This window comes from Adiantum capillus-veneris, chromosome 27, assembly GCF_014529385.1.
Source record: "Adiantum capillus-veneris isolate H3 chromosome 27, ASM1452938v2, whole genome shotgun sequence".
NCBI classification, from domain to species: Eukaryota; Viridiplantae; Streptophyta; class Polypodiopsida; order Polypodiales; family Pteridaceae; genus Adiantum; species Adiantum capillus-veneris.
Window position 1 is genome coordinate 45,925,553 of NC_140957.1, and position 24,769 is coordinate 45,950,321.

Below are 24,769 nucleotides of genomic sequence, written 5' to 3' on the forward strand. Positions count from 1 at the left end.
GTCTGCCCTTTCCATGTTCATAACCTAAAAATCCAAGCATGTGGAGTAACCTTGTACTTCCAACGGAACAGCTCGGCATTGAGTATCTCAGATTTCGGTATCATGTCCATTCATCATTGCTACTTTGTAGCGATGGGTACTCGGAGTTTGAAGCAATTTGAGTTTTTTCACCAATCCATAATTGATGATTGTGAGTAGCACCGTCATCTACCAAGATGTGCACCTTGTGGCCTTGCAGAGATCCGTGTATACGTACTAACTCATGTGGTCCAAAGGTTTGTTGCCACAGGGAAGGTGTGAGACAGTATTCATGTACCACCTCAGTGTGTGTTACTTCCACTGCAGAGAATCGTGAGGAAGACTCAAGAGGTAGCAGTTGCACCGTGTGCACTGCTTTCTCCTTGCCACGAGCAGCAGATTTCCCCTTGGAACAATCCTTTTTGCCATGACCGCTTCCTAAACATTGAAAACATAATTTCTCTTTCTTAGCTTTATCAAAGTCCTCAGGAGAGAGAGGACTGTTAAGTATGGAGCCTGATTTACCCTTGTAATTTTCTGTGGTGAAAGCGCACATTTGTAAGGCCCCCATTATGAGGAGAAGCCATCGTGTGTGAAGGAAAATCACTCACCGGAAACCAAAATTTTCACGGACAAGAATCAGGGGCAACTTTAGAGGCCTCGGGGACGGAGGCCACTTTTTTTTTGCCGGAATATTCCTTTTCGCCGGAATATTATGGCCGGACGGCGATCAAAAAGTGGTCAAGAAACAACCGGTCGGTTGGCCGGTGGCCGAATTCAAAAGCAGACTTGTCTTCTCAAGGGCAGCCATACATGGGCGGATTGGAGGGTCCGATTTGGACTTATTCGCACAAGGGCGGCTACACATGGCTGTCTCTCATAAGAGAGGGTAGCCCTTTTGGCCTATAAAAGGAGGCCATTTCTACACACATTTCATAGTGTGAAGTTGATGCAACAAGGTGAGTGTGAGGTGGTGAGAGTGAAGCAAGGCGGGAGCTCTATCAAGGGTTTAATCCCTTTGTAAACTACTTCTTCTTTTGAAGTGCTAAAGCCATTGAGTGGCTGCTTTCCCGTGGACGTAGCCCACATTGGGTGAACCACGTATATCGTGTGTACTCTCTCTCTCTCTCTCTCTCTCTCTCTCTCTCTCTACTCTAGTATAATCTCTTGTGTGTGAAATCTATCTCTCTCCATTAAGTAATCTACTCAAAAATCTAGCTAGCTACGTCTTATTTTCTAACAACTGGTATCAGAGCAAGGTTTGCTCGTAGCTAAATTATCTCAAGGAAAGGATTTCTTGAATTGAGTGGGAGTTATGGCGGAGGAAGGGAAGCTCAAGAGGAGGAAGGCCTAAGGAGAAGTTCAAAAACCAAAAGGGTCGTGATCGCTCAAGGCGGAGCAAGTCACGCACAAAGTCAGTTCTTGAATGTTGGAACTGCGGCAAGAAGGGCCATGTCAAGAAGGATTGCTGGTCCAAGAAGAAGAAGGAGATTGAGTCTCAAGATAACAAGCCAACATCGGAGGCCAATGTGGCAGGTTAAGTAGAGCAAGATGCTCTAATTCTCTCATTAGACAATGTGTCTAATTCCTGGATAGTAGATTCCGGGGCTTCATTCCATGCGACACCACACAAGCAACATTTCCAAGACTACACCAAAGGTAATTTTGGGTATGTATACTTGGGAGATGATGAAGCTTGTGAGATTGTCGACAAAGGTACAGTTTCTGTCAAAACTGCTAACGGAAATGAATGGAAGCTTAAAGATGTTAGGCATGTTCCTTCTCTTCGCAAAAATTTGATCTCTACAGGACAATTGGACGATGAAGGTCACAACATTGCATTCGAAAACAAACGGTGGAAGATCTCAAAGGGATCTTTGGTGGTTGCCAAGGGAGAAAAAGTCGGTACACTTTACTTGTGTACTGTTAGCACGCAACCTTCAGCTTGTGCAGCAACTACAGAAGTTGACAGTGCGGTGTGGCACTACTGACTTGGGCATATGAGTGCCAAAGGAATGCAAATCCTTCAAACAAAGAATCTTCTACCAGGTTTGAAAGAAGTGGACTTAGAGTTATGTGAAGATTGTGTTTATGGTAAACAAAAGAGGGTAAAATTTCAAAAATCGGGAAATGAAAGAAAAAATAAAAAACTTGAGTTGGTTCATTCTGATGTTTGGGGTCTTGCAAGTACACCATCACTTGGTGGCTCATTGTACTATGTAACATTCATAGACGATGCGACTAGAAAAACATGGGTTTATGTCATGAAGAATAAATCCGATGTATTTTCCATATTTCAAAGGTGGAAAGCCTTTGTGGAAAATGAAACAGGTACCAAGGTTAAATGCCTCAGATCCGACAATGGAGGCGAATATTGCAGCCAAGCTTTTGTGCTAGCAATGGCATTCGGAGGCAAAGGACAACCCCAAGGACACCTCAACAAAATGGGATTTCGGAAAGGATGAACATGACAATCATGGAACGAGCACGAAGCATGCAGCTACATACAGGCCTACCACTTGAGCTTTGGGCGGAAGCTGTAAGTACGTCTGTGTACTTAATCAATCGGTCACCCTCAACGGCATTGGATGGGGGAGTTCCAAAAGAGGCATGGACAGGTAAACCGGTGAATTATGCATTTCTCAAAGTGTTTGGGTGTGAGGCTTTCATGCACATAGATAGAAGCCTAAGATCAAAGCTAGATGCAAAGTCCAAAAAGTGTTTCTTCATTGGCTATGGAGAAGGAGACTTTGGGTATCGCCTATGAAATCCTGAAGATGGTAAAATCTTAAGGAGTAGGGATGTAATTTTTAACGAACAAAATATGTACAAAGATTACTTGGAAAGAAAACAAACAAAAGAAACAGGTGATGAGTACATGGAGCTTGAGGACGGTGAAGACTCAAGGACTGCAAACGGTGACAATGTGCAACAACGTCAACCAAATGAGGAGCCTCAACCTATTCCCTGAAGATCTACAAGAGCAACTAGACCTCCAGAAAGGTTTGTTCCTTCCTTCAACCATCTCTTGATCTCAGATTCTGGAGAGCCGGAATCATACGAAGAAGCTATGCAACATGAATCCAAAGAAGAATGGACGAAGTGCATGCAAGTGGAGATGGACTCACTACATCGCAACCAAACATGGGAGTTGGTTGAATTGCCTAAAGGTAAGCGGGCACTTCAAAACAAATGGGTGTACAAGCTGAAAGAAGAAGAAGGTGGGAAGAAAAGGTACAAGTCTAGGCTTGTGGTAAAAGGGTTTTCTCAAAAGAAAGGTATTGACTTCAATGAAATATTTTCTCCTGTTGTAAAAATGAACTCAATTAGGCTTGTCTTAAGCCTTGTGGCTGCTCATGATCTAAATCTCGAGCAAATGGATGTAAATACGGCATTCCCTCACAGTGACTTAGAGGAGGAAATCTACATGCTTCAACCAAAGGGGTATGAAGTAAAAGGTAAGGAGAAAATGGTTTGCAGATTAAAGAAGAGCTTGTATGGTTTAAAGCAAGCATCAAGACAGTGGTACTTGAAGTTTGATCGATGGATGTTGGATCATGGATTCAAAAGATGCAACTCGGATCACTACGTCTACACGAAGAATTTGGGAGATGGGAAATTCATCATCTTAATGTTGTATGTTGATTGCAAGTGCTAACATGCAGGACATCAAAGACCTAAAAGAGGAGCTGTCCAAATATTTTTCAATGAAAGATTTAGGTGCTGCAAAGAGGATACTTGGTATGAAAATATCAAGGGACAGGACGAAGAAGACAATAAAGCTATCTCAAGAAGATTACATCAAGAAGGTACTAGAAAGGTTTGCAATGCAAAATGCAAAACCAGTCTCTACACCTTTGGCTGGTCATTTTAAACTAACGAAGGATATGTGTCCAAAGACACAAGAGGAGATAGCCTATATGTCTAAAGTTCCATATGCTGCAGCGGTAGGTTCTCTAATGTATGCTATGGTCTGGACAAGGCCAGACATTGCACATGCAGTGGGAGTTGTGAGTAGGTTCATGGACAACCCAAGTAAAGAGCATTGGCAAGCTGTGAAGTGGATACTTAGGTATCTAAAAGGGACAACAACAAATGCTTTGTATTTTGGAGGAACTGATATTTTTCTACAAGGGTATGCTGATGCAGATATGGCAGGTGACAAAGATACTCGAAGGAGCACTACTGGCTATGTGTTCACTATTGGAGGCACAGCAGTAAGCTGGGCTTCAAAGCTGCAGGAAGTGGTTTCACTTTCTACCACGGAAGCAGAGTATGTAGCAATGACGGAGGCAAGCAAAGAAATTCTGTGGCTTCACACATTCTTAGAAGAGCTTGGATTCAAACAAGACAATTGTGTCTTGTACAGTGATAGCCAAAGCGCTATCCATCTTGCGAAGAACTCAGCCTTTCATTCAAGGACAAAGCACATTGAGGTGAGATATCACTTCATACGCACTCTTTTGGAAGAGGGACAGCTAAAGCTAGGAAAGGTGCATACAAGTGAAAATCCTGCAGACATATTTACAAAGGTGGTCAACAAGGAGAAGTTGAGCTTTTGCTCATCTTCAATCAGTATTCAAGGATAAGAAGCGAGAATGGAAAGCAGTCAAAGGTTTGGTTAGGAGATCAGTCTCCAAGTGGGAGATTGTTAAGTATGGAGCCTGATTTACCCTTGTAATTTTCTGTGGTAAAAGCGCACATTTGTAAGGCCCCCATTATGAGGAGAAGTCATCGTGCGTGAAGAAAAATCACTCACCGGAAACCAAAATTTTCATGGACAAAAATCAGGGGCAACTTTAGAGGCCTCTCCGCCCCCGAGACTTTTTTTCGTCGGAATATTATGGTCGGACAGCGGCCGAAAAGTGGTCGGAAAACAACCGGTCGGTTGGCCGGTGGCCGGTAGTCAATGGCCGGTGGCCGGTGGCCGATGGCCGAATTCAATGGCCGGTGGCCGAATTCAAAAGCGGACTTGTCTTCTCAAGGGCGGCCACACATGGGTGGATTGGAGGGTCCGATTTGGACTTATTCGCACAAGGGCGGCTACACATGGCTGTCTCTCATAAGAGAGGGTAGCCCTTTTGGCCTATAAAAGGAGGCCATTTCTACACACATTTCATAGTGTGAAGTTGATGCAACAAGGTGAGTGCGAGGTGGTGAGAGTGAAGCAAGGCGGGAGCTCTATCAAGGGTTTAATCCCTTTGTAAACTACTTCTTCTTTTGAAGTGCTAAAGCCATTGAGTGGCTGCTTTCCCGTGGACGTAGCCTACATTGGGTGAACCACGTATATCGTGTGTACTCTCTCTATACTCTAGCACTACAAGAGGCTATTCATATTAGCGACGCTATTAAAAAAAAATATCGGCGTCGCTATGAGCGTCGCAAATTTACAAGTAAATTTGCGACGCTCATAGCGACGCCGGCTGGGCTAAAAAAAATAACAGAGAGCGCCCAAAAACTCAAATCTCAGATTTGAGTTTTTCGGCGCTCTCAAGCAAGGAGCAGGTAACGCTCTCCCTCTCTCTCTCTCTCTCTCTCTTTCTTCTCCACACACACACACACACACACACACACACACACACGAGGAGAGGAAGGAGAGCCAGGTATGCTCCTTCCCTCTCCTCACTCTCATGCTCCCTTCCCCTCTTTCTCTCTCCCTCTCTCTCTCTCTCTCTCTCTCTCTCTCACACACACACACACACACATAGTGTTTTTGAGAGAGAGAGAGAGAGAGAGAGAGAGAGAGAGAGAAAGAGTACAAACATAAACAAAAACGCACACACACATACATAAACAAAGAATGCACACACACATTGAGAGAGGAAAAGAGAGAGAGAGCATGCATAAACAAAAAACGCACACATTGAGAGAGGAAAAGAGACAGAGAACATGCATAAACAAAACACGCACACATTGAGAGAGGAAAAGAGAGAGAAAACATGTATAAACAAAAAAACGCACACACATTGAGAGAGAAAGAGAGAGAAACTAATTTAACATCGTAGGAAACTAATTAAAATTAAAAGACCTAAAGATCTAGCCGACGAGGAGTTGAACTCAAGACCTATTATTCAAGAGGGAAATGGCATAACCAATCTATCATACTTGGCATGGGTGATAGAAAGGTTATACCATTTATCTCTTTTTATTGGCACACACATCCACACACACGCACACACACAAGAAGAAGAGAGTTATAACGTCGTAGGAAACTATCCTAAAAGACGTTAAAGATTAGGTTAGATGTAGACTTACGTTAAATTAGATTTAGGTTTATTTAAGTTAAATTAGATTAGATTTAGGTTTATTTTTAGTTAAATTTACGTTTATTTACGCTAGATTTAGATTTACGTTATATTAGATTAGATTTAGGTCTCCATAGACTGCGATGCCTGCATGAAGCGGGTGAAGAAAGCCCTTAATGGAATATAGGGTATTGCTGCCTTCACTCATGGTGGGCTCCGTCGATCCAAAAGTACTGGTGAAATGTCTTCAGAAGATAGGGAAGAAGGTGGATCTTCAGGGCGGCAAGAGTCACTACATCCCCGACAATGACCATGTAGACAACCTCTAGTCATTCAACAGCAACTTCAAAGTTAGTAACAAGAGCAAGAACGGTCCAAAGGGCCAATTGCTGTCGTCAGATGTGGATGGAGATGAGGCAGCGTCACCGCCGGAAGTTAACTCTCACATCTTTAGTGATGAGAATGCCAACTCTTGCCGAGTTATGTGAAAAATTATGTGTTAAATCAGTTTTAAGGTTCTTATAATCACTGTTAGTTTAGTTCTTTGTTTTTAATATAACATAATTTACGTTAGATTTAGATTTATGTTATATGAGATTAGACTTAGGTTTATTTAGGTTTACCCACACACACACACACACACACACACACACACACACACACACACACACTCACACACACACACAAGAAGAAGAGAGTTTTAACGTCGTAGGAAACTATCCCAAAAGACGTTAAAGATTAGGTTAGATGTAGACTTACGTTAAATTAGATTTAGGTTTATTTTTAGTTAGATTTACGTTTATTTAGATTTATGCTTATTTACGTTAGATCGAGTCCACGCAAGAATTACTTACGGTTTAGGGTTTAGAGTTAGACGAACAGTGAAAAGATCTACTGTGAAAAGATGTTAAGATGCTGTGAAGTGCTACAACTAGAGAAGAGGCAAAGGGGTTTTGTCCACTACATGCAGTATCATGTAGACGTGGGTCTGTAGATTTCTTGTACCCACAAATATAGGTATTGAACAATAAAGACGAGATTATAACCCGGTGGTTCTGATCTCCGTGCACCTCTAGACCGAGGTGTGCGGGGATTGGACATGACTAGAGAATGTGAGGTAGAGAGAGAGAGAGAGAGAGAGAGAGAGAGAGAGAGAGAGAGAGAGAGAGAGAGAGAGAGAGATAAGACGAAGAATGCCAATAGAATATTAAATTTGTTGTCCAGGTTATAAGATTTTTATCCTCATTATGAGTAGTGACGAGGATGTGGGACCGTCCAACCGAAACACCTATCTCTCAACGAGGGTCTTATGTCCTTGTAATCAATGCAAGCATGCTGTGCGACGGACAAGACGTGTTTCTTTGCAGCACGTTCATGAATTTGGCGAGTTCGATCCATCTATTATAGATCGAGTTGTTGCCAATTATAACTCGTCGGACTCTCACACTGGCCAACAAGCAGCAATCTTGCAACCCAATAGACGTGTTCGCAGGCGCTTTGGTCAAGCAGCATATGTGAGGCCACAAGATGTAGCCTCTGACAGCTCGGGGGATGATCATGCAGAGCACATTCCCAACGAGGCAATGTTTGAGCCCGAGATTGATGAAATGATCGAGACGATCATGGATTCAGAAAGGCTTATCTATGATGATATGAAAAGTGAAGCCGATATGCCAATGTATAATGGAGCACGTATGTCTAGATTGAAAGCACTCCTGGTTCGTCTCAACATGCAGGCAAAGTTTGGATGGAGTGACACTAGCGTCACAGCGCTTTTCAGGTGATCTATTACAATTAGTTTACTTTAATAAAACTCTAAATGTATAATGATCTGATAGATTTTTACACGACTGTATCGTATTTTTATGTTGTGTAGATTGCTTAAAGAGCACATACTACCAGCTGACAATGTGATGCCAGATTCCCGAGATGAAGCAAGAAAGATTTTGCGAAACTTGGGGATGGATTACAATTCTATCCACGCTTGTCCTAATGACTGCATTCTTTTCAGAGGGGAATACATAGACATGGAGAAGTGTCCGAAATGTGATTCCGAAAGATATCGAGTAGATCTCCACGGGACAAAAATTCCACAAAAGGTTTTGCGACATTTTCCTTTGCTTCCTCGCATCAAGCATTTCTTCGAATGTAAGTCCATGGCCGCCCTAGCATCATGGCATGAGGAGAATAAATCTTCGGATGGTGTGCTACGAATTCCTGCAGATTGCGTAGCCTGGAAACATATAGATGGAACATGGTCGGATTTTGCCAGGGAAGCTCGAAATTTGCGCTTAGGCCTGGCTATGGATGGCGTAAATCCATTTGGTCAAAGATCAACATCTTACAGTGTATGGCCCGTTGTCATCGTCAACTACAACATTCCCCCGTGGTTGACTACGAAGAAGGGGCACGTGTACATTGGAGAGTGGCTAGACGGATTTGATAAAGCCCGAGACACGCTATGGCGAACCATAGATGATGAGCGCATATCTTGGATTATCATGTGCAATCTCGGTGTTGAGAAGAAGATGACGGAAGATCTAGAGGCTAAAATCAACCGATTTTGCATGCTTCACAATCCAGTGATGCAAAAGTGGATTTCACAATATGAGGACGCAAAGCAAGAGCGACAAAGGGCACGAATCGAGTGGAGACGGGGAAGACGACCACCGATGCACTATCCGACGGGTCTGGAGAGCCTACCAACATTCATGAGCTTAAGATGGTTGCACAACCAATTGAAAAGCGCACAACAATGCGGTGACGAAGTGACTGAGGAAGAGTGGGAGTACTCTCGGGGTTGCGCGACCAAGGTAAGTTTGCAATGTACGACTAGCTAGTGACTTTATTTTTAAACGTTTGAACGGCCACTCATAATCTTTGTTCGTTGTAGTATAAGTCATACACAGTAGCATGGTGTAAAGGTCGACATTTTAGGGTGGAATGGATTGACAAAAAGCGTTTTACTCAAGATTGTGGAATCATGGCAAAATTTGAACAGTCTAGTCGACGATGTTCCTCTGATGCAGATCCTGTGGTGGCGGAACTCACTTACTTCGGCACGCTACAAGAGATTTTGAGGATCGATTACAGAGGATTTTTTGTCAACTTGTTCGACGTGCAATGGTTCAAGATAATCATGGAGGGTCGCAACGCTACTGTGCGTAGAAGAGAGTCTGGTTTTCTTGAGGTGGATTCTACTAAGAAATGGATTGACCTAAGAGACACTTTCGTACTACCCGAGAATTGTGAACAAGTAAGTATGTAAATAGTTAACATCCCCCTTTTACAAGTTATGTGCTTGAAAGCTCTCATGTAAGTTATGTGGCTCTGGCAGGTAATATTTCATCCTACAAAGTCTACATCAAACTGGTGGTACGTCATAGAGGTAGCCCCTCGTAGTGCAAGGACGTATGAAGGCTACCATGTGCCAATCACAACGGCATCAATGGAGGAGATCAGAGAAGATGCTCAATCAGAAGCTGCTGCGGTGGTGCCAGACGAGCATCAAGATACTACTACTCTATATGGGGTGCATGCAGAGGAGCTACAAAATGAAACAGAGGATATGTGTTTAAACGGAGAGCTCTATATAGATATAGGAAGTTATGCTGAGTTATGCGAGGATGAGAGAGAGATCTCTTAAAGCCACAAATATTGTATTTGAACAATTTTGCTCCGTGTTGTAAAAGCTCTGGCTCTCTAAGTACCTTCCATGGTGTATAACGCTCTTTTCTACTCGCGCTCACATCATTTGATTGAAAATTCTGAGTTTTCGACTTGCCTCTTCTATCACTCAATTCATTGCGTCATTGTATTTAATGGTCTTTGCGTCATTGTCTACTCTATTCATTCAATATTAAGTTTAAATATTCGTGTGTTTAATGCAAGTATGGATGATGAGGAGTTTCTTTCTTCTTTGTCACTGCAGCAGAGACAGTGGTACGTGGAGCGTCATCGCTCTGGCGCATCATCGCACGTTCCTACTCCATCCGCATCTCCCTCTCTTTCGGAGCATTCGGCGCGCTCCGAAGCTTCGGTGTCGACGAGACGATCTTCACACTCGTCTATACACCGGCGCTCTAGTGGTGGCGGTGGTGGTTGTTGTGGGGATTCCTCCGCCGATGCCTCCACACCGCCTCGTGTTCGACGAGGCTCTTTACCCTCCCCTTCTTTGCCCGCCCCCACACCAGCCACAACATCGCCATCTACGCCAGGTTTCGCGCGGCTGACTGTTCCTAGCAGCTACACACCTCTACCTACTCCGCCAGGAGCCACCCCACTCGACACTCCTCGCTTCGGGACCCAGACGCCGGTGGAGACACCTGACGTCCGTACCCCCATCGACACGCCGCTAGAGACCCCTGCCGGGACACCCAGGTTCACGCGTCACTCGCCAGAGGGCTTGCCTTACTCCGTCGACTTCAGCAGCGGCATCATCATGGATGATGACGACAAGAAGGTGATCTCGCGCATGCGTGGTCTTTGCTCTCAGCTGTTTAGACACTACATACTAAACAAATGGAGTGAAGTACCAAGTGATTTAAAAGCCAGAGTCATCAGCATACTTCATGATGAGTTTCCCGTTCCAACACGGGATCAGCGCTTCAATGAAGACCTGATGAAGATTCGAATGCGCGAATACTGCAAACACAAGCGTTCCGAAGTGCAAAAAGCAATCAAGCATGGGTGGAACAGGCCAGATTGGCTGGCCAAAGAAGATTGGAAGAATGCGAAGAAAGCAGCGTGCGAGAATCCCGACAAGTGGAAGCAACAAAAGGATGCAGCCAGAGCGCGAGTAGAGGCAGGGAGCTCGCACCACTTGGGGAGCGATGGATGGGCATCATTTGAGGCCGATTTTGTAAGTGTTTTCGCATTGCTCTTTATGTTCGATAGTTTAGGGTTTATGAGTTTTTTAATTCTAACATAATGAAATCTTTGTATGTTCTGACAGTGGTCGATGACAGGACGTGATCCCACACCGTACGAGCGCGAGTACGCAGGCAGGAAGGGCTTAAACGCCCTGATGGACATTCTCAGTTCTCGCGGCGGCATGGTTAGTATTAGGGTTTACTCTTTTCTATTCTTTGTATTGCTTTATAAATGTCGTTATATGTTTATACTTACTGAAAGCTGTCTTATTGTCTTTTTTTGCAGAATCCGACAGATATGTCGCTTGGAAGCGATGAGACGTCTGACTAGACGACGTCGGTTTAGCCGTAGCTAGATAGCATTAGTTTAGGGTTTCTCATAGCTTATGTATCATGAGACGGATTTTATACATCTTTTTGAACCATGTATATTATTACATTTGTCACCGCAGTTCATTTTGCCAATCAATTCTTTATGCCTATGATGTTGTACAATTGTCATTATTACATTTGCCAATCAATTCATTTTGCCTATGATGTGTACAATTGTCAATTTTACGCTTGTCAATTTTGCAAACAATGCGTCTTGTGGGTGACTATTTTGGGTCTATTATCTACCCTTGCACTTTTTTTAAAAAGTGAATCAAGTACAATATGGTTGATGGGTGGCAGGGCATTCAATGCCCTGTCACCAAAAAAAATTTATCTCGAGCGTCGCTAAAACCGTCGCTATTTATGGCTCTGTAGCGTCGCTATGAGCGTCGCAATAGACTTCTGTGTAAACGTCGCTATAAGCGTCGCTATATAGCGACGCTTATAGCGACGGTTTTAGCGACGTCGGGGGTTATAAAAACCAAATGTATTTCCGTCGCTAACAGCGTCACAAGAGCACACAACCTCTTGTAGTGTAGTATAATCTCTTGTGTGTGAAATCTATCTCTCTCCATTAAGTAATCTACTCAAAAATCTAGCTAGCTACGTCTTATTTTCTAACAAGGACCTCTAGACCCCTTGGGTTTTCTAGATGCATCTGAATCGGCTACTATAAATTTCCTTTTATTGTGCCCATATTGAGTGCGTGTATTACCATGTGTATTAGCAAGCACGTGAATATTATGTGCTTTCTTTTCATCTGGATCATCATAAATATGTGCTTTCACTATGGCTTCCTAAAGTGTTTTAGGGTCTTGGGTCTTGACGTACTTCTTAAGCTCTGGTGTCAGACCACATATAAACCCCCGTACTTGTTGAAAGTTATCTAAGCCTTCCAACTTGAGGATAACATCCCGATAGTGAGATATGTATTCAAGCAATGATGGGTATTGACGCATGGAACACGTGTCCCAAGACATCCAATTTCGATCTGCCTCATTTGTAGGCAAAAATTCTTTGCTAAACATAGCTTCAAAAGCTGCTCAACTCTGTGGTATGATATTCTTCTCCTTGAGAGACATCCACCATTTGTAGGCCTTGCCTTCCAGAGTTAAGCTCGTTTGCAGGGCTTTGACTGTGTCCGAAGTATGCCATAAGGCGTGAATTTCATCCCACTTGTTGAGAAAGATATTCACTCCATCCTTATTGCGGTCTCGGTTTTCTCCCTTAAAAATCGGTGGTTTGGTGTTTTTCAACAACTCATTCACCTCTTTTGCAGTGAGAGTGTGCAAAGTATCAGCAGTTGGGTCTTGCCATGGATTAGAAGGGCGTTGCCCTTGTGTAGCGACGTGCTCGTGCATGTGCGTGGCAACAGGACCCTTGGGACTGTTGTTGCATTAATTGAATTGGTAAGGTGGATAGTTTAGTGACATTTGCATTTAAAGCTTTAAAATTTTCATCCATGACTGACATGCGCGTCTGAAGTGTACGAAATTCTTGAATGTTGAGCAATTCATAAGTGTCATCACCTGCCGTAGCGTCGTGGATACTCTCCTTCAGAGGATCCGTCATGGGCAGGATTAGACATACTTTGCTCAAAATCAAAAGTCATATTGATATCTGAATCCATGGCGGCACAGTGCGGTGCAAGGAATAGTCAGGAAAATACATGAGATTGAGAGCACTTGCAAAGTGTAATTAGCCTTGCTAATTCCGTCAAAATCGATAGTATCCCAGTGAAAATCGATCCGAAATGTCCGCCGTATAGGGAATTCCTTAATTTGTTGGTAGCCGAATCAGTTATGCTTGCAACCGTTAATTGATTTTGGAAGATAATGGTACTTTGAACTCCCGTCGGAATGCTTTGATTAAATTTCCGAGTTTCTGCCGATAATACGCAGAGAATTGGTGTGGGTGTGTGTGTTTATCGGCCCTGCCTTTGATTCCCTTGGATCGATGCTTACTGCTTACCAACTCTGGAATCGGAGCTCTTTGCTTGAGGCGGGGTGTGTATCACCCCTTGTGGCAATAAAGTCCTAAGGCCTGCGTTTTTGAATGTGAAATCAAATACTCACAGGCACCATGGCCACTGCAGTAGCGCGTGAGGAGCAAGATGAAGCCATGGCCGGTCGTTGCAGGGCACAAGGGGCTTCGGCCCTGGGTCGAGTATTGCTCCCCCACCCGATGCGATACCGTAGAGCCCACAAGGGATGTGTTTGGTGCAGGTCCCGCCTCAGCGGCTTCTCCTTGCAAGGAGAGTTGCCCACAGTTTTCGGCATGTCGTCCTCCTCACAGGAGGTGTGTTCCACCCTCCCTTGACCCCGACATGCAAAAGTTCATGCAAGTTTGTGTGGCTTCCCTCCTCCACAGCTGTGCCTTTCCCAAAAAAAGAACCAAGCTCTTGATAACAATGTTAGAGAAGGGGAACTAGAACCTAGGAGTCCACCACCCAACCACCCACTATATAGCATGGCCCCTGGCTCTTTGCCCTAGTTGGACTCCCTTTCCACACTGCCTAGCCCAGCCTTGCCCTTGTCTAGTCCGGCCTTGCCGGTGTCCTGACACCACCAGAGCCGCGCGTCTTATGTTTGGTCATGGCTTCACAAGCTTGCAAATTGAGTTCCCAGTGTTCCCATTCGAGCCCTACCCCGTACAGCTTCAGCTCATGCGAGTTGTCTACAATGCTCTAGAGAAGGGGGGGAGTGGTCATCATTGAGAGTCCACATGTATCTTTCTTACGCTAAGTAAGAAAAGATGTACACACGCATATACTAAAGCTGTGCAAAAAATGCACACACAACTGATCAATATTTAAGTGCAATCTCTCGTGTGGCTACATGGGTCGTGGCAAGCCCTGAACTTTACATGCGTACTCTATCCAAAAAACAAACTCCTATGTAGTTGGCATTAATCAAATCTTGAATTATCTATATGTATTCTATAACGGCAGAGCGAGTGCCTTTACACGTGTCGAAAACTGTGATATGAAGGCTAAAGTCCAAAACAAGAGAAGCTCCACTGCGCGCGCGCGCGAGAGAGAGAGAGAGAGAGAGAGAGAGAGAGAGAGAGAGAGAGAGAGAGAGAGAGAGAGAGAGAGAGAGAGAGAGAGAGAGAGAGAGAGAGAGAGAGAGAGAGAGAGAGAGAGAGAGAGAGAGAGAGAGAGAGAGAGAGAGAGAGAGAGGCGGTAGACCCTACTAGTCTAACCTATGCAGGAACGAGCAAAACCCTTAGCCTCATTTGTAGTGTTTTGCAATGGTTGCAAGATCAACAACAATCTGAGGATCAATGTTGTCGACAAGGGGTCTATTCTGTGGAGCTGTCTAATGATGAAAGGAATTGGATGCGTGATTTTGCTCTTGTAATAGATTGCAAGATTCCAATCAAACATGAGGCAAGAGACAACATCACATCAAGGTTGTTTAAAGATGGAAAAAAATATATTATTTGCACAGGTGTGTGGACTTAAAGAATTTGTGAGCACTTTGGTCATTAGGTTTTTGACACTAGTGCCGCTATTTTCTCTGCCCAAATCGCGATCCCATCGTCGTGCATGACTCTCTCTCTCTCTCTCTCTCTCTCTTCTCTCCCCCCCCCCCCCCCCCCCCCCCCCCCCCACAAGCTCAATTGGGTGCTAAGTACCCACGAGGGTGAAAAGAGAGAGAGAGACTAAGATCAACTGGGTGCTAAGTGCCCACTAGGGTGAGAAAGAGAGAGACTAAGATGAATTGGTGCTAAGTGCCCACTAGGGTGAGATAGAGAGAGAGAGAGAGAGAGAGAGGGGGGGGGGGGGGGGGGGAGTCGTGCATGGATGCCAGGAGATCATGACTCAAGAGACTTAGGCTAGTGATTCTCAGTAGCCTAAGGAACATACTCATGGACAAGAGGACCCGAGCAATCTATAGTGGGCTTGCCTCTGCTCAGGAACCCTTTTATGTGCCAGGTTGCTCTCTACCCCACCACTAGCTAGCCTCTTTTTCATAATGGTGAAAAACTGGGCTATGATGAACACTTTCATGAACCTCATCATCAAAAACCTTCACGGCTACCCACCTCGTTGAAATTCTTGGTGTTGCCTTTGAAAAGTTCTAGCGCACTTGCATGCAATCTTCCGGCTTGAGCTCCATCATGCTATTGATCTTGATGGTCCCATTGCGTGTGGACATGACCCTGAGAGCCATGGTGCTAGTATATACAAAATAGGCCCCGCCGTTGCAGCTATCCCGTAGATTGGGTGGATGGAGGCCCTTTCTCAAGTTGTTTTCAAGGCATCCATGACGGTGATGCACGCTTGAAGTTAATACAGATTTAAGAGTTTCCAGACAAAGAAACAGGGCCACAAGGTCTCCCTTGGAGTGTTAACTTTGGTTTGGGGGCAACACTTGAAATAGAAAGGGGTGGCCAATTAGAGCTTGAGACGCTTATAAGAGCAGGGTCGCTCCCAGGGTTAGCAAGGGCTAACTAGTCAAGGAATCTCCCAATAATAGCCATTTTCCTACCTTCTCGTAGCCCTGTAAACACTCCACTATCCCTTGGGTTTTTGTAGGATTACACTATTGTCCTGCTAAGGAGTGATGCAACGTGGATCTTGGGGGTGAATCACGAATTGATTTGGAGATTTCTGGCAACCACACTTTTTCACCCAGGGAGTGCAACCACGTTCTTCACTCTCCCCACTGTCCTTGCTATACCCTAGCACAACTTAGATCTAAAGGCTAAAAATCTGGCTCTCTACAAAGTCTACGTACTGCTTTTTCCCTTTTTGGAGTTTCGTGGTAAGTGGCTTGAAACTGGTACACAATTAGCATTTGATACTCGATACAAGATTCCATTGCATGATCTCGAGAAATTTGGGAATCACCAACAACCCAACTATGTGTGAGCCTTTACAATCCTGTTGGAACATGTTTTCATCTTAGTCCTGGATGTCTTGAATTTGATGAGCATGTTGTGAACATTGGCCAATACATAAAGCTAAGAGTTGCCGCCTCAATTTGAGTTTCCTTGTCAGTTTCCTTTAGGAGAAGGCGAGCAGCCGATCCGGGTTCACATTAATCGCCTTGGCATCAAATCAAGGATCTCATAAGACCTTTGCCTCTTGAGTGGAGACATACTGATAAGCATGTTGGGGGGATTAGAGTTGCTGCCTTGATTGAGTTCCCTTCCTTTGCAAGAAGGTGAACTGCCTATCTGGGTTCAAATTAATCACCTTGGGATCAATTCAAGGATCTCATATGACCTTTCCCTATTGAGCAAACACATACTTCTATTGATCGTTGTATATTGTATAGTCAATATTTCCATTCTGATTCGTGCATCACAGGAAGGTTACCTCCCTCTCTCTCTCTCTCTCTCTCTCTCTCTCTCTCTCTCTCTCTCTCTCTCTCTCTCTCTCTCCCCGTGTGTGTGTGTGTGTGCACACACACACACACACACGGGGGGGGGAGAGAGAGAGAGAGAGAGAGAGAGAGAGAGAGAGAGAGAGAGAGAGAGAGAGAGAGAGAGAGAGAGAGGAAGAGAGACAGAGGTAAAAAGAAATGTAGAGAGGAAGAGAGACATATATAACAATAAAAAAACTCTCTCCCAAAAGCTCGCTCCAATCATCTCTTGAACAAGCGTTTTTGGTGAAATACAACATCTAGGCAAAAAGAGAAGAAAAGCTAACTCCAAAGCTCGCTCAAAAGCTTGCTCCACAACTAGGCCCACCGACTTCTTGGATAGCTTGGGACAGAGAGTGCACGCCAAGTCAATGATGGTAGACGGGTAGTCGTATGTACATTCGTGTGGTAGGATGGTGCAGCCTCGAGCTCGAGGTGGCATGCACGCTCAAGCCGGTGATGTACAAATGGTTGAAGCTTGCGATTGCAAGCATTTGCAGCTTCAAACCGGGGTTGGCAAGCAAGCGAAGTTGGTCAAAGCTGGCAACGACGGGAGTCTGCGACATGGATCTCTAGGATATTTATTTTTTGGTACGTTATTCACACGACTCAAAAGTATAGGATTCATGCACCTTGTCATGTGTGTGTGTGTGTGAGAGAGAGAGAGAGAGAGAGAGAGAGAGAGAGAGAGAGCATAATTTTTAGCATCTTGCTGCCCATCAACTTAAGGTTTTGCAACATCTTGGCTAGAGTCATTGACTATGATAGGCAAATACTTTGTGCACATTGAGGTTATCCAACAAGAACATTGAAGGTAGCCTTCAGTGCCTCCACAAGTTTTGATAAATAAAAAATTGGTCCATTACGCGAGAGAGAGAGAGAGAGAGAGAGAGAGAGAGAGAGAGAGAGAGAGATTAACAACAACTGCATGATAGTAGTGCACAATGACTTAGAGAGAGAAAAAGAAGAGAGAGGGAGAGGAAAAAAAGAAGAGAAGTTTTTAATGTCATAGGAACAATCTCTAGGTAGTTTGAAGATCGATCCAAAGGGCTTAAACTCAAGACCTATTCCTCAAAGGGGAACTTAGATAGCCCATCTAACAAATTTGGGCAATAGAAGGGAGAGAGTCTATTTGTTGCTACATCATGTTAGTGCATAATGAACTAGATAGAGAGAGGGGGAGAGGGAGAAGAAGAAGAAGAGATATTTGAACCTCAACCTTGAGAAGTTGCAAAACCTTATTAGAGTGGTGCTCATACAAACACATCTCTCCCTCTCCCTCTCAGCTTTTAAAGACTGCACAAACTTTCAATATGTTGGTTTGATTGCAAGACATGTCTAGCAGAGGCACATCCATAAAGCAATGGGTTGCTTTCAATGGATGTAAGTAAGGGTTTTTCCAGATGCGCTTTTGATTCGAGATGTCGACTATTTGCATGTGGTCCCCGTTTGAAGCATTGATACAAGGTTATGCTCAATTGGACCCACCATAGGAGCAAGCCTAGAACTCCAAGAAGCATCGTGTTGCTGTTTGGAATATGCGTATTTAGGGCTTTTCTCCTAATGAGGTGTTGGTTCAAGATGTCATCGGGCTAGGCAAAGAAGATCTAGGCTATTTTCATGTGGTGCAAACTAAGGGCCCCTCTCAAACACAATCACCTAGCTTGAATTTTGAAGGGACGTGGCATTGTGCAAAAAGTTCCCATGGGTGAGTATTATACATATTGGATTCCTTTTTTAGGGACGTGGTTTCTTGGAACTCATTATAGCAAGGTATGTGCAATAGAGATAGGGCCCTCGACCATGGAACATTGAGATGTTTTCAAATGTAGAGTGGTGGTTTGTCTCTAGATGAGCTGCCTAGCCCACATACTCCTCTTGAAGTCCATTTTTTGTGGGGTATGTCGAGCATGGGGACGACAAAGAAGCTCTAGCTTGTTAATGTAAGATCCAAGGTGAGGGCGACTCTCTAAATGTGGTTGCCTATGCTTAAGCTTGCATCTCTAAGTCATGGGACAACATGCAAGAACTTCACATTTTTGAACAAATGCACATATTGTTTGTGGACGAGCTTCTTGGCAAATATATGGTCTTTTGGAATGCATTGCCTGTTCTAGTTGAATCTCTCTCTTTTCTTTTTTGCTGTCGTAGGCGGTGGGAGTCTCACTTATTGATTAATACAAAGGTCAAGTTATAGTGATAATAATCTATATGTATTCTATAACAGCAGGGCGAGTGCGCTTTACACGTGTCAACAACTGCGAGATGAAGGCTAAAGTCCAAAACGAGAAGAAGGAGAAGAAGCTCCTCTGCGCACTATAAAGAGGGAGAGAGTAAGAGAGAGAGAGAGGCCGCCTCCGGCCATACTAGTAATAATAAAGGGCAGAGCCTTTGCGCACACACTTTGTTTATCCTTGTGCCTTCTTCTCTAAGCGTGTTTTAACATGCCCAAGTATATTTTTATGATTGGATTTGTATGATAATAAACATTTAAAGATGATATTAACATGCCCAGAACAACTTATATTTTTATGCTTGGATTTGTATGATATAAAACATTTATAGATGTTCGTGCTGCAGCAGGGGGTCGCTTGCCCATCCCTGCTGAATGCTTCACGAGACTCTTCCGCTTCTGCGGTGCTTAGCTCCAAATGCCACCATGTGAGCTCAACCTTGCAGCAGCAGTCTCTGTATCATCGGAAACGACGGCCTCTGCATAACCCACTCCGTTTTTCTAAGCGAGCTGGCGATTCGCGTACTCAGACTAACATACCTGCCTCTTCACAAGTGCTTCCCTTCTCTTCAGTATATGTTTCATTGTTGACTCATTGCTGAAGACCCTTTCCAAGTCTATTTTTTTTGTATCTGTACAGATTGCAATCCTTTTTTTTTTTGAAGCTTCAAATATTGATATGCGCCCATCCTTTCTTTGGAAGCAACAATGGTAATGGCCTCGTACGGAAAGATCATCTGTGCTCGCAAAATGACATGGATGGTTTTGCGGCTGAAAAAAGATGTTTGCTTTGACGTCACCTGATTGATTTTATATGTACATATTTCCTTCCTCTTGGAAGAAAAGCTGCTATATCAGTCCCAGATCAGCTGCCCGCAAAAGGGCATAGATGCTCTCTCAGTATGAAAAAGGCTTGCTTTACTTCTGGTTGAAGGGTGATTGCTCTTATACTTGCCCACATCAAATGCTATGGCAATGCAGCTCTTTCACACTTGTCTCTTGTGTGAACTGGACTAAGGGAATTCATGTGCATAGTATCAGATCGTTTTGAGTTTACGTTTAGCCTTTTGTTGCTGGTGACATGCTACCAGAACCACCTTTTACTGCTTGAATGCAGATTTAGAGGGGAGGAGGGGTTTCTGACCTCTTTTGGTCTGTTCTAGTAAGCCTCCCATGCTGTCTGTTACATCGCAACACAAGCTGCAGCGAGAGGCTTGTAACACAAGTTTGTTAAATTGCAACAAGGCTCCTAACTAAAGCGTAACTTGCGATGTTCCATTAAGCGTGTTTTAACAAGATTTTGAACACGATGTACCAGGCCTTGTAGGATGTGGATTGATCTAACAGGCTTGTAACACAATCTTACTTCCTAATGCAATTATATTACAACTTAACACAACTCATAGCAAGGGATTAATGCATGGTTGTGGGCATACTACAGCTTGCCTATTTTGACTACAGCTGTATGTGTTTCCAAATCACCATTTGTGTATATGTTTTTTCCATGTTCTTGTTGCCTGTAAAATTGCTGAACATCCACTTGTATAATGCAGAATATGGACGAGGAACTGGATGAAGATGAGCTGGATGATTTGTTTGAAAAGCATGGGGAGGTGGTGATTAGTGATTCTACTCCAGCCTCTGCCGAGGTTGACGACGATTCTCAAAGTTTAGCTCGTAAGGATTATGCTTTTTCCTTCTAGACTATGCTGGTACTCCACGGTACAGTAGTTTTCTTCTATGGGAGTTTAGACTAACATGATGGAAGTTTTGTGGCCTCTCCGTTTACAGTTGCTGTTGCACTCGCAGAAGCAGCAAACGACATTAAGGCAGTAGACATATTGGTTTTACACGTGAAGCCACTAGTTTACTGGACAAGATTTTTTGTCATTGCAACTGCTTTTTCTCGCCCACAATTGGCAGCTATAGCGTATGTATGAATGCTATTTACTAAGAGGTGGAAGAATCTATTCCTTTCAGAGATCTAAAAATCAATGCACTTTTTTTTGTTTGTTTTTCCCTGGCTTCAATTTGCACAGGAAGAAGATGCGTGATGTGGGTGATGAAAGGTTCAAACTTCATCCAAGAGCAGAGTCTAAGCCCACTGCTTGGACACTGCTTGATTATGGTATTATCTTGCTTGCATCTGTGATAATGGTATTATTATGTTTGCTTGTTGTGTAAATATTCTTTTATGTTCATGGCACTCAATGCCGCAAATTGCATGCCAGATTAAATAATTTTGCAAGGGCATCTTTTCACTTGTATAAACTTTTGTGTACATCATAGAGACAGACAACTCTTCCATAGAGATGGACAGACAACTCTTCCTTAACAAGCATCTCTTTCAACAAATTCATATGAAACGTGTAGGATTATGGAGGTGTCTTGCCACATAGGTATAAATAAGTGGCTTGAGTGCTAGTGACGGGCTCTTTGAAAAAGTTGTACACTTGGCTTGAATTTGTCAAATGACGAAATAAGTTATAACGCCAGGAGCCCCTAGTGGGAGCCAACAATCTCCGGGGGATCTTTGTCTCTCTTGTGATCTCTTGCAAAAATTCAATTGTAAAGTATGCGAAGAGGTTTTGGGTTGCCTATCTACTAGTATTGAATTTTTCTCTGGAGGATCAGTGTGAGAGATACTCCATTAGACTACCCTCACTTTGTAAGAGAGTCATTTTTCCAAGCAAATTTTTACCATTCATTCTATCTTGTGTGGTGCATAAGCCCTACGATTACCTCTTTTTTGTGCCAAAGTTTCGTATTTAATGATTCTTTTAGTGCTCGGCTTCATTATGGCTGAGTTTGCCCTGCATCTTCATAGTTGTGACAGAAATTCAGTACGCAGATTTTTGTATTCATGTATGCTTGTGTTTGTGTGTGTGTTGTGTGGGTGTGTGGGGGTGGGTGTGGTGTGAGTATGTAGTCAATACTATACATGATGGAGCCGATGGTTATATTGTCTTGTGTGTGACTACCATGAGTCTATACATTACAGTTTCCTTTAAGGGTAAATTTGGGCATATCCTGGATTCATCTAGGTATATCTTTTAGCCGTATAGCGGACATGCATACTTCACATTGTAAAGTTTTCATCCAAGTTACGATCAGTTGATATTGTGCTAATTGTTTCTATCTTTTGTGGTGCGTATGCCCTATCAACTACCTCTTTTTTGTGCTAATGTTTCCTATTAAATGATTATTTTAGTGCTAGGCTTCATTATGGCCGAGTTTTTTGTGCATCTCTAGAGTCATGACAGAAATTTAGTACGTAGATCTTTGTATTCATGTATGCTTGTGTGTGTGTGTGTGTGTGGTGTGTGGGGGCATATGTTGGATATGTTACTGATGATGTGGCATGCCTAACAGTTAAAGTTGTTCCAACTTATGGGTACCTTGTCGACGGGCCCCAAGGGACACTAGGAAAAATAAAAAGATCAAAGCGGTTGGCTATATGAATATTTCCGCAAAACGCGCTGAGGCTGTTGACTTGGCTGTCCGTACGATTTTCCGCAAAACGCGCTGCTAAGGTGATGTGGCAAGCTGTACGGATTTCTGCATTATGTGCTGGCTGCTTTTGGAGAGGCCTAATGCTCTTGAGTTCAAGGCTTTTCATGTAGTGCTTTTTACCAAGCCAAGGGCCTTTAATAAGTCCTTTGGGTCTTCTCTGGCTCATTGTGTGGTGACGAGCCGGTGCGCAGAGAAGACCCAAGGGCACCTGTACTTTGCTCAATTATTAATATAAAAAGAAACACCGAAAGGGTGCCAGTCTTTTGACCCAAGGGCACCTGTACTTTGCTCAATTATTAATATAAGAAGAAGCACCGAAAGGGTGCCAGTCTTTGGGGCCAATACCTCTGGGGCATGGAACTACGCCGTGTTGTGTCAAGTAAATCCTCTCTCTCGTGTCGTGACAGATTCCAGACTTGGAGCGTCCAAGTTGGTTACAGTGGTATGAAAGCTCAGTCGATTTCTCTTCTACAAGGAAATTCGATCCCTTTTCTCGCAACACACATGGATTCAGGCAAGAATAAGACGTCTCCTCTTGCCACCTCAGGCACGGGAGGTAGTGCGGATAATTTGAGTGGATTAGCAGATCACGAGTACGGGCCACCTCGGCCTACACCTTATGGAGATGCAACGTCAACAACAGGTTGACGAGTGCGCAAAGCAGATGCTCCAGTTTGCAAAGGATCCACAGTATGCTAAATTTTTGACCCGACACCCGATTGACGAAGTGCATACACATTGGCAGAAAGCCATTGATTCACCCATAAAATCGGCCCTCAAGAAACCTCCTACCCCAAGGATGTTTACTGAAAAACTTAATGATGCTGTCGAAAGACGAATCACAACCAACTTCTGGAAGCGAAGAAGCCATTGAAGAAACAATCGAAGAAGCGCAAAAACTGATAATCACATGCATCATAGCGTTCGAGGACACCGAGGTGGCGAAGCACCCATGGCAGGTGTTTCTTGATTACACAAAAGGATGTGAATGAGCTGGGCGTGGCCTACTGCCCAAGCCGGGGGATAAGTCTGCTGTAAGGTTACCGAGGGTGAGTGTAAGCAACTCTGAAGGTAGCACTCCAAATGATCAGGAGTGTAGAAGAGCTACTGCACCACCATCCAAGCCAAGCTCGGGGTGACTCCGGATGTAGTCGCGTATGATGCCTGATCTCCCACACTTGCGGGTAAACTCTCCAAGAGAGTCCAAAGCATTGAAGTCCCACTCCAGTTTGTAGATCCAAGCAATGAACCTAGCCAAGAAGAGATCCAAGATCCTCTCCCTAAGTCCATGTATATGCTTCTGTGTAAGCAAGTGATCAGACATGTCGAGGTCAAGTGGTAAGAGTCTGTCCACCCAAGATGGTGGTGTCTTCTCTGGGAATGTCGTGATCCTATATGCCATGAGCATGTCCATATCTCATGTGAACTTCTCTGATGAGTGCATAGGTGTGCCCATGACCCCATAGCAAACCACAAGTCACCACCCCCTCAGGAGTGCGCAACCGCCAAATGATGGCTGGAATGAATGGGTCTCCCAAGGATCGTACACCCGTGTATGATCAAGCGGATATCGAAACTACTGTGTATTGCAGCACTCACTGAGAGACTGCATGGACCACCATCGGATGGTGTCCTGGCAGGTCCTCTGTAAAACACTCAAGCCATGTGGCTGCTGTCCACCCAAAAACACAACTGCGAGGTGAAGAAAACGCTGCTGTCCAGTGAATTTCAGCATGCTCGTACGCTTCTGGCAGGGTCCGGAGCGGTGCAGAGGCCCGAGGGTGTAGGGAGGGTGGTGAATCAATGTAGCAACCTTGGGTGGGCTGGAAAAAGAGAAAACAGCAGTGAATGCTGGCTGAAAACTAGAGTATATGAAGAGGATCGGGCCCGGCAAGGCATCGGATGCCAAGCTGGTTTGGTGGTTGCAGGACCAAGTGGGTGGGAAGTCCAACACTCCCCCTCATCTGCAAAAACGCTGCTGTGAATGCTGTTTTGCCTCGCCAAAAGCTAAAAATGCTGCTGAAACCCGCAGATGTCTTCCTCTGCTTCTGGTGCAAACGCTGATGCTCCTGCCCAGCACTTGCTGAAAACGCTGGTGTTTTCTTGCTGGACAGCTCCACCAAAAAACACAGGGAGAGGAGG

General features: G+C 44.2%; 1 protein-coding gene and 1 pseudogene across 1 annotated transcript in view; both read left to right on the plus strand.

Moving 5' to 3' along the window:
- Positions 1–15,556: 15,556 nt before the first annotated feature.
- Positions 15,557–16,589, plus strand: LOC147421890 (uncharacterized; annotated as a pseudogene).
- A 2,838-nt stretch (positions 16,590–19,427) lies between these two features.
- Positions 19,428–24,769, plus strand: part of LOC147421891 (Lojap-related protein) — a 40,133-nt gene continuing 34,791 nt past the window's right edge. Inside the window, exons 1-4 of the mRNA XM_086503509.1 lie at positions 19,428–19,668; positions 20,668–20,791; positions 20,906–21,044; positions 21,154–21,242. Coding sequence (XP_086359635.1) covers positions 19,447–19,668; positions 20,668–20,791; positions 20,906–21,044; positions 21,154–21,242 — 574 coding nt within the window. The 5' untranslated portion in view covers positions 19,428–19,446. The remainder of the gene's footprint in view (positions 19,669–20,667; positions 20,792–20,905; positions 21,045–21,153; positions 21,243–24,769) is intronic.